The sequence below is a fragment of the Osmerus mordax genome, chromosome 8 (assembly GCF_038355195.1).
Source record: "Osmerus mordax isolate fOsmMor3 chromosome 8, fOsmMor3.pri, whole genome shotgun sequence".
Lineage (NCBI taxonomy): Eukaryota > Metazoa > Chordata > Actinopteri > Osmeriformes > Osmeridae > Osmerus > Osmerus mordax.
Genome location: NC_090057.1, coordinates 8,706,821 through 8,717,344, shown reverse-complemented (window position 1 = coordinate 8,717,344; position 10,524 = coordinate 8,706,821). Strand labels below are relative to the sequence as shown.

At 40.3% G+C, this 10,524-nt stretch overlaps 3 protein-coding genes across 5 annotated transcripts; all 3 read right to left on the bottom strand.

Annotated features, from left to right (window-relative positions):
* Positions 1-180: 180 nt before the first annotated feature.
* On the bottom strand, positions 181-5,016 carry stx7l (syntaxin 7-like). 3 transcript variants are annotated; one of them, XM_067241511.1, is made up of 10 exons: positions 4,985-5,016; positions 4,245-4,372; positions 3,778-3,847; positions 3,451-3,541; positions 2,519-2,656; positions 2,318-2,358; positions 1,979-2,081; positions 1,757-1,829; positions 1,486-1,568; positions 181-1,250 (listed from the first exon to the last, which is right to left on the bottom strand). In XM_067241511.1, exons 2-10 carry the CDS (start codon positions 4,327-4,329, stop codon positions 1,155-1,157), a joined length of 780 nt encoding a protein of 259 aa, XP_067097612.1. In that variant the 5' UTR covers positions 4,330-4,372; positions 4,985-5,016; the 3' UTR covers positions 181-1,154. The 3 variants fall into 3 exon arrangements, with proteins under 3 accessions (XP_067097612.1, XP_067097613.1, XP_067097614.1); XM_067241512.1 differs by having other exon boundaries at positions 4,901-5,000; XM_067241513.1 differs by lacking the exon at positions 4,985-5,016 and adding an exon at positions 4,551-4,629.
* A 955-nt stretch (positions 5,017-5,971) lies between these two features.
* Positions 5,972-6,994, bottom strand: LOC136947614 (trace amine-associated receptor 13c-like). Its single transcript, XM_067241742.1, has one exon. The coding sequence runs from the start codon at positions 6,992-6,994 to the stop codon at positions 5,972-5,974; it is 1,023 nt and encodes a 340-aa protein (XP_067097843.1).
* Positions 6,995-7,888: 894 nt separating this feature from the next.
* On the bottom strand, positions 7,889-8,911 carry LOC136947613 (trace amine-associated receptor 13c-like). Its single transcript, XM_067241741.1, has one exon. The coding sequence runs from the start codon at positions 8,909-8,911 to the stop codon at positions 7,889-7,891; it is 1,023 nt and encodes a 340-aa protein (XP_067097842.1).
* Between the last annotated feature and the right edge of the window lie 1,613 nt (positions 8,912-10,524).

Genomic DNA, 10,524 nt, shown 5'->3' with positions numbered 1-10,524 from the left:
GATACCCCCTAGGCTATACAGTAGGTAGACGATGCAAATATCACTTTGTCTACAAATCTTTTGTACAGGTGAAAGGCAAGGTGTATGCCATAGAGCAGGCTGCCTACGAGGGTACTACTAACTTTAAGGTGTTATACTTACAGATGAAGTATAAAAGAATTATGTGCAGAAAACAACAGATTGGTTTAAAAACGATTTATTTATACATCATATATTAATTTACAGAATGTATATTTATACATGTGATTGATTTATAGCGTTAAAGGCAGCAGACATATTTTTCTTACAGTGTCCAGTTCAGGATTCTAGTGCATATAATATGGTCATCGTCAATGCATTATAATCATTCCTCATGCACAATAATCCCTATATTATTTTCAGTTGTCTCAGGTTTCATGGCCCCTTTGTGGCACAAGGCTTTGTGTTGTCTGAATGTGGACTGTATAAAGAACAGCTCCTAAACTTAACAACACAACATTGTGTCACTGAATGAGTCAGTTCATCATTAAGAATATGACTCATTCATCTGTCCATACAATGTCTGTTGTCTGTTCAATTCAGAACTAGCAACCTTTTATGTCAATTGTAATAGTATCACAGGCACATGAACAATAGTCTACACACTACAATGTCAACATGACAGTCCCTTATTAAAGATCTAAACACCTGAAGAATGCATAGATATTACAGAGCATCATGGCCATTACTGTTAAGATGGCACTTTGTTAACATGTATATACAGATATAACATATAACCAGTTTAAAAAGTATTCATTTCTATGGTGCAGGTTTGGGATCAAATGTTTATGCAAATGTATATATAAAAAAAGAAACCAATAAATTAGAACAACTTCTGTATGAACAAAAGCTTCATCAGAATATTTCAATCTTTTGGCATTATTTATGTTATTCTCATTTGTGTGACTGTTGTTTTAAATCAATGGATCTGAAACAACATGGTCCCTCAACAGCTGGTACAATCCAAAGTATCAATCAGTCATTAAGTCAGTCTGTCTATCAACTCATCAGTTTGTCTGTATGTCGCTTGTCAGCCAGTTAGTCTGTCTGCGTCTGTGTGCTTGTCAATCTGTCACCCACCAGTCAATTAGCCTTTCAGTCTGTCAATTTGTCAGTTAGGCAGTCATCTTGTTTCTTTAGTTTTTCACTGAAGCCCAGATGATAAGCCCTATTACTACAGCCAGAACCACCAGAACCACTATCAGAATGCACATCTTCTTACGAGATTTACTCTGTGGAAGAACAGATGTCTCAGATTACACAATGCAAATGGAATATGATAACTACTTACATTCTGTCCAATGTTTCTCTTACAACAATGGATAGCTAATCAATGTTTCTTATCCTTAAGATGTTCACTTGGGATTAAGATTGTCATGACTATATTGAACTATTGACCGGATTTTAACCACATGTGATTGTGATTTGGACGATGGGTTGATGTAGCCATATAGCCGGGGTGGTTACCTGGTAATTGGCGGCCTGTGCCAGCTGCTGGGTGGCGCTCTGGACACAGACGTCAGCGGTTTCCACGTTGGCCTCAATGCTGTCTGAGAAGGTTGGCAGCAAGGGGATGTGTGGCAGGAGGGAGTCATTGTGTAAGAAGGCAGGAAACAATTGAGGATGACAAAGGAGGAGACAGGTTAAGAGGAGACGTCATTCGGCGACTCCTGTGCCTGTCTCTTGGGGCTGTGACTGACATGTTTTTGATCTAGCAACACAACAGGACAGCTCTTACCGATCATATCCCCTTGCTCGTGGACCATCATCCCCAAGTCTTTGAAAATGTCGTTAATGTCAGTGATGTCCGACTGTAAAACACCAATCAAAAGATTCGAGTCATTAGAGTCACTGCTTGAGAGAACTCCCTATCATGACTGATGGTAAACAACACTCATCAAGACTTCCCGAGGAGAAAAGTGTGTGAGAATTGACAAACCCAGTGCTGCTAGTTACCCACCTCCAGCTGCCTGATGGCAGACTCTCTCTCCTGAATGAGCTGCAGGTCCTCCACAGTGATGGAGACATCCTGGACCTGGTTCTGGCTCTGGTACTGAGCCTCGCTGGGCACAGGAAAGGGCAGGGGAGACTATACGTTGACATGCAGTAAGTTGTTGCCAGACTAGCCACTGCAGTTCTTATGTGGTCCTTTGATCACAGCATGTCTCAAGAACAGGGCAACATAGGACAGCATTTAAAAGGCAGCATTTAACAGATGTCAAGTACCATATGCAGAGTGACAGCTACCTATAAAAAAATATAAACCTATAGGGTAGATGTGCGTGTGTATATATCTGACCTTTGGAAAGGGTTTCCATTTCCTACATCATCAGCCCCTCCCTATTGGAACAAGTAAGATGAGAAACAGGAGAGACACACAGAGTGACTTTTGAGGATTTCATACTGGCAAAGGGGCTATGGGGCCAGTGGGCTAGCATTGGTATCCGAGTTAGAGTTCAGGGGTGAGAGTATTGCTGGTCCAGCCTGGATTACAACTCACTGATATTCTGGAACTGGCTCGGACTCTAGCAACAAACTCCTTCTCTTTCTCGGCTGCTTGTCTCTGCGTCCGCTGGAAGGCGGCGAGTGCGTCGGAGAAGTCGTTGACCAGGCGATCCTTCAGGAGCTTTCTTTGGCGCTGCACACAAACACTGAAGTTTAGACAATGACTCTCAGTCGCTACATGCCAACTTCAAAACAGCCAACATGGAGTGAGACAACATGTGTGTGCCTAAGAGCGGGCAAAGCACACTGTTTCTTTGTTTACCATAACCGATCGATAAAACATATGTTTGCAATCAACTATTTCCTTTGTTTGACATTTCCAAGACTGTTCAGTAAAATAGGCCTTTGGGTGTTTGTGAGCTGGAACACATGGTGTAAGGTTTAACCAGCTTTAATAGAGACTCAACAGGAATGCATTAATTGCTCTACCATACCACACACCCACACACAGACATACACACGCACACACACACACACAGACATACAGATACCAACACAAACCACAAAACAAACATGCATGCTCAACACACACGTTTCAGCAGGGGTTCATGGTCTGAGGAGGAATGCTAGACCTTTCTTGTCCACATTTGGAAATTCAAACCTCAACACACCAGAGTACAGAAATAAAAAGTTCCCTTTTAGTTTTTCACTGGGTGAAGGAGCAGAGTATGAGATACCAGCTTTGAGTAACAATGTCTGGTAAGGGAACTAAATCTTCCAATGTTACATGACTGCCTGTAGATGCCGACGTTTGCTTGAGAAATGCCAAACATGAAACCAGTTTTCCAGGTACTTTAACTACCATACATTAAGATGGGAAGAAAGCCAACACACCAACCACGTCCGTGATGTAGCTGCCCTGAAAACATGCGATAAAACGGTTAAGGTAAAACAGCTAAACAACACAGTAAGTGTTGACCACTGCACCTGTTCTGTTGTGACGGGTAGGGAACTGAACTCCTTAATGTAGCGGTCAGTGTCTTTGACTAGCTGGTGGACCTGCTGCTTCTTCTGCTGCCTAGACAGGAGAGACACAAAGTGGTGGGGTCAGAGGTCAGGCCTGGATTTAGACTGGGGGGCCGAATTTGGGTTGAATCTTGATGTTTTTCTTTGGAGGGGGGGTGGGGGCTATAGGAGTAAATATTCAAATGCTGGTTAATAATATGTATATGTATCTTTTGAATTACAATAAAACAGTAATATAACAACAGTAGAACCATAGTGGAACCGCAGTAGAACCGCAGTGGAACTCACAGCTGCAGGCGGAGCTCAGGTGAGTCATGGGCCGATCCCACATTATTCACACTCCTCTGGATCTCACCAGCTGGCACAAAAACAAAAAACTGGTGAATCCTATAGGTAAATTATCTGACTATGTCACACTGACATCACGCAGGTTCTAATGCACATGTGGGCTGCAACTAAGTTCGATTATTAGAAGGCTGAATGCCTGTTCTATGCCAGTTAACAGCAGTGACTGAACATTATTTTTGAAAACCTTTCTCCCATCATACATTGTCCCATCATATTTCTTCTTTAAGAGGCACTTTTTGGGACTCTGCTTTAAAGATATGAAATGCAAGTGCTTAAGCACTCGCTCTTTAGCATTGCATTTGTACACTTCAGGTTGCATAGTTGTTATCTTTAATACATGTAAAAACGTCACAAACTGAAGAAGTTGGTTGTTTCCCTGAATGTCAGACGTTGGTATACACACATACTTAGTTGTGTTATCTTCTGGATGTTGGAGCTGATGGTGCCAGCCAGCATGTTAGGGTCTCGAGGGATTCCAGCCTGATAAGACATGATGGATTCATAGGAACTCTTTGTTCCCTCTCTCTCTTTTTCTCTCTGTCACAGACACACAGTTAAGTCAGTCATATCAATGGCATACTCGGACAACACAATGTACAGTCAAAGATAGGCTAATAAAACACAAATGGTATAAGTGGAATCGCCAAATTTGTATTTGGAGTTCTTCAAATAAATGAATTAGTATAATGTAGAATCAAGATAAAACAAAGCACCCTTATGCGACAGTGTGATTGGTAATCTGGCAGGTGTCCTTTGCTTGACGTAGGAAGGCCACACACAACATCCGGAAATAGAATAATACACTTTATTCTATAACGACTATGTGCACAGTATTTTCCTTCGGCAACTTAAAATGTACAAAACACGTTTCTGCTTACATACATGACAATGTCAGCAACCACAACTAATGTTAAAATAACAATTTTGCCTTTATGCTATCAGAGGTGAGAACGTCGTTTCAAGAGCTGCACAACTCGCCAGTTTTCAGTCCAGGAAACTAATAGGCTAGGCACTTCTTAAACGAAGGTACAATGTCACTGAAACAAGTAAGTTGGTCGTTTACCTGAATATTAAACTAGCTTATTACTTTTTGCTTGGTTCGTTTTTAACAACAAATCTATGTGCAGACACTATTAGCTACGTTTACCTTCCGCAGTTGCTGCAAACGGCTCCGCCTTGTCTCTACTTCCTTATGATCGTCCAGTCATATGACAGTGGCAATGCAACGTTAACAGTAACAATAAACCGGTTATAGCCTAGACTACTTATTTCGAAAATGATCAGGAATTGAAATAAAAGAACAAACCAATAAATAACCAATTTCCTATGTTATTGTAAACTGGATAGATCAATGAGGGCAAATGAAAAGGCAGTTTTTGTCAGGTAGCCTACCATATAGAAATGGAACCTTGTTTTAATGTAACCATGGATAAATAAGAGAAGAGCACAACGATCAATTTTTGCAATCCTTGCTACTAGTATCTACAAAATAAGAACGCAACATTTTACATGTTGCTACCATTTTTCATGGTTTTCAGAGTTAAAAAATAAAACGAGTCAATGTCTACAAAAACTGTAGTTCTGTCTTCTGAAATCCAAAGTGTGGGGCCCATGACTGATTTCAATGTTACTGTAAATCAATAAAATACTTTCCAAGCAGGCTACATTTCAGAAACAACCAAGATCCAGATTAAAGAAAAATCTCCCACCCACTTTTTCATTCTCAACAAGTACTACATGTGGTTTTACTGATAGTACCTTTGCCATGTTACAATATTTGGTACCTAAGTAGTTCAGACTGATAATAGACCATGATGACTGCTATGATTGATTTATTGATGTGACTCAGCATAGTAAAATTTAGTCTAGCAGCATTACAGTGGATAGCATCAGTAGCATCCTCAACCTTTATGTGCAAAATAATCCATATGTATTGTATATTTTATACATTATTACATATATACTTCATTGATTGTAAAGTGGTGTTTGCTACCTATCAAACTGGAAACCCTCACTTAATCAATGAGGTTGTATCTCAATATGCTTTTTTGGTGAATAAAACGGTCAAATAAAAATGTGTACAATACAGGTGATCTGTTGATACCAGCTGATATTCTGGCAACAACACTCCAGATCATGTAATAAACACATTTATATCAGATGAGTGTCTATTGAATATTTTCAGAGTTACAATAAGATGAAAACATTTCCTGAACCAGGGGTAGAACAGAGCATAGATGATAGGGTTTAGTGTGGAATTAAAGTAGCCCAACCAAACAAATACCTCAAACACTGCAGTAGGTGTAACAAAGTTAATGTAAGGATCGATAATGGAATAGACAAAGAATGGCATCCAGCAAAATATGAACACACCCACCACTATACCTAGTGTCTTGGCTGCTTTTCGCTCTGAGATCTTTGACACTGTGCCCCTTCCCTCCTTAGGTGCCCCCCCTATTCCGTGACCGGAGTCATCTATCCTCCTGGCATGCATTTTAGCTACCTGGAAGATCTCAGTATACAAACCCACCATGATAGTGACTGGAAAGAAGAAATTCATGATTGAGTCTAAAGCGCCCCACAAAGAGTTGAAAACTATTACGCATTCACCATCACATTTTACATAATCCATGTAGTCCTCTAATCCTGTCATGTAAGCCTTAGAGTAGAGGAGTCCATAGGTGTACAGAGCTGCTATTACCCAGCTGGCTGAGATCATGATCCAGGCCACAGGCATGGTGATGCGGGCTGAGTAGAGCATAGGGTTGCAGACTGCCTCATGGCGGTCAATGGCGATGGAGACCAGGTGGTAGATGGAGACAGAGGTAAAAAACACATCAAAGCTGCAGTGGAGAAGACAGAAACGGTTACCAAAGTACCAGCATCCTTCGACAGCACTGACCGTGCTGAAGGGCATCACAGTTAAACCTACTAACAGGTCAGCCAGGGCTAGAGACATCACCATCATGTTAGTTGGACTATGGAGCTGCTTGAAGTGGGCGATGGAGATGATGACCACAGAGTTGCCCAGGATGGTGATCAGGATTCCCACCAGGAACACCAGGTAGAGAGTTACCTGAGCCCCAGAACTGAACCCTGACCTGGGGCAGGACAGGTTAGAGGCTGGGTAGCACCATTGGTCCTCAGGGCGGTCCATGACCACCTGTAATATAAAGACTTCAAAAGAGTTGATGCAAATGCACTGGTACAATACATCTATTTAAAATATACCAAAGTGTATACTAAATCCCCATTTGTCCAAAAAATCATATAGTACAAACATGACAACCTTATGAACATTATAATTTACAGTAGAAACACAATGAAGGTACAAACACACTTACAGTTCAAATAAGTAAATGTCCCAGATAATCAGTTGAGTGATCTAAAGAGTGCATAAAAAATTATGTGAAGAGAACAATTGCATTTATATCCTTAAACTCACTATGGTACAACCCTCTTCTGTGTTTACTGCATTAACCATAGGCCACATGAAACTGCATACTGCTAATAATTTGCATATGCATGAGGGGGTGTTTGTGTGTTTTACTGTGTGTGTTCCATCCTAAACATATTTAGCAACATGTTTGTCTAAAATAAAAATCTAAATAAAATAAACATATCCACAGCCATGGGCTTCAGTCTGGTACCTACTTACTCTTTCATGTAGTTTTACTGATAGTACATTTGCCATGTTACAATATTTAGTACCTAAGTAGTTCAGACTGATAATAGACCATGATGACTGCTATGATTGATTTATTGCAGTGACTCAGCATAGTAAAAGTTAAGTCTAGCAGTATTACAGTGGATAGCATCAGTAGCATCCTCAACCTTTATGTGCAAAATAATCCATAAGTATTGTATATTTTATATATTATTACATACTTCCTTGATTGTAAAGTGGTGTTTGCTACCTCTCAAACTGGAAACCCTCAAAATGAGGTTGTATCTCAATAGGCTTTCCGGTGAATGAAACGGTCAAATAAAAATGTGTACAATACAGGTGATCTGTTGATACCAGCTGATATTCTGGCAACAACACTCCAGATCACGTAATAAAAACATTTATATCAGATGAGTGTCTGTTGAATATTTTCAGAGTTACAATAAGATGAAAACATTTCCTGAACCAGGGGTAGAACAGAGCATAGATGATAGGGTTTAGTGTGGAATTAAAGTAGCCCAACCAAACAAATACCTCAACCACTGCAGTAGGTGTACCAAAGTTAATGTAAGGATCTATAATGGAATAGACAAAGAAAGGCATCCAGCAAAATATGAACACACCCACCACTATACCTAGTGTCTTGGCTGCTTTTCGCTCTGAGCGCTTTGACACTGTGCCCCTTCCCTCCTTAGGTGCCCCCCCTATTCCGTGACTGGAGTCATCTATCCTCCTGGCATGCATTTTAGCTACCTGGAAGATCTCAGTATACAAACCCACCATGATAGAGACTGGAAAGAAGAAATTCATGATTGTGTCTAAAGCCCCCCACAAAGAGTTGAAAACTATCATACATTCACCATGACATTTTACAGAATCCAGGTAGTCCTCTAATCCTGCCATGTAAGCCTTAGAGTAGAGGAGTCCATAGGTGTACAGAGCTGCTATTACCCAGCTGGCTGAGATCATGATCCAGGCCACAGGCATGGTGATGCGGGCTGAGTAGAACATAGGGTTGCAGACCGCCTCATGGCGGTCGATGGCGATGGAGACCATGTGGTAGATGGAGACAGAGGTAAAAAACACATAAAAGCTGTAGTGGAGGAGACAGAAACGGTTACCATAGTACCAGCATCCTTCGACTGCACGGACCATGCTGAAGGGCATCACAGTTAAACCTAGTAACAGGTCAGCCAGGGCTAGAGACATCACCATCATGTTAGTTGGACTGTGGAGCTGCTTGAAGTGGGTGATGGAGATGATGACCACAGAGTTGCCCAGGATGGTGATCAGGATGCCCACCAGGAACACCAGGTAGAGAGTTACCTGAGCCCCAGAACTGAACACTAATCTGGGGCAGGACAGGTTAGAGGTTGGGTAGCACCACTGGTCCTTAGGACTGTCCATGACAACCTGTGAAATAAATACTTCAAAAGAGTTTACGCAAAGGCACTGGTACAATAAATCTATTTAAAATATACCAAAGTGTATAATAAATCCCCATTTGTCCAAAAAATCATATAGTACAAACATGACAACCTTATGAACATTATAATTTACAGTAGAAACACAATGAAAGTTCAAACTCACTTACAGTTCAAATAAGTAAATGTCCCAGATAATCAGTTGATTGATCTAAAGAGTGCATAACAAATTATGTGAAGAGAACAATTGCATTTATATCCTTAAACTCACTATGGTACAACCCTCTTTTGCGTTTACTGCATTAACCATAGGCCACGTGAAACTGCATACTGCTAATAATTTGCATATGCATGAGGGGGTGTTTGTGTGTTTTACTGTGTGTGTTCCATCCTAAACATATTTAGCAACATGTGTGTCTAAAATAACAATCTCAATAAAATAAACATAGATCCACAGCCATGGGCTTCAATATGGTACCTACAGTGAAACACTTGTGAGCAAATTAACCAAATATTTGTATTAAAACAATTCCTGGCCAAAATATGATATTAGTTATGTTGGTAAATATAATTTCTTACTTTCTGAGAACCTAGAAAAGCTAATGGAATAGTTCTAGAAAGAACATCTACAATTACAAAGTTGATTGTAACAATGAGAGAAAGAAATGTTTCATTAATGTTTCATATGAAAACAAACAAACAAAAATACAGTCCCTGAGCAAGATGATATTTGATAGGGGATTAATTCATGGTGGAATCCCACCATTTGGACACAAGAGGGAGACATAGGCCATGTTTGTGAGCATGCAGGAGCAGTATGCAGGAGCGGTATGCTTCTTGAGGGGTAGCCTGTTGGTGGTACTCTTTTTGTTTCTTTGGTACTGTATTTGGCTGAAATGCTAGCATCACAAATAAACCACTGTAGGTACTGTGCTCTATGAAAAACTATAAGAAAACACAGCTCCTTTTTAAGGTTATCTTACTGTAAACTGCTACAGTTACACATTGTGTAATCTATACACATCTCTAGAAACTGAGAAATTGGACAATGTTCAGGGCTTGATGGTATTTCTGAGCGTTAACATTGCAAAGAGGCCTGTCAGACAAATAGCCTTGAAGACCTGACTGACCCTTCCAAATGGTTGTTCCAGAATTTGGTAATGATGATGATGATGATGAAAAAGGATGGCTTGTACAGAATTGTGTTGCTGGATTTCAGATTTGAATCAAGACGCAATACCCTTTGTAGCCTCAACTTGGAAACATTGTGATGAGATGTGTGGGTATAGTATTTTTACTACTGTCTACTCTTACACACACACACACACACACACACACACACACACACACACACACACACACACACACACGCACACGCACACGCACACACACACACACACACACACACACACACACACACACACACATATAACTGATTAACAAACAGTTTGCAGCATGTTCATTTGTTGTACTTTTGTTATATTGTATACTGTAATCTACAAAGCTGATGCTTGTAGGGACTGTTGAGGATATAGTATAGACCTGTACAGATTATTAATATTTATGTTATTGTAGATCTGTGTATATAAGGTGCAA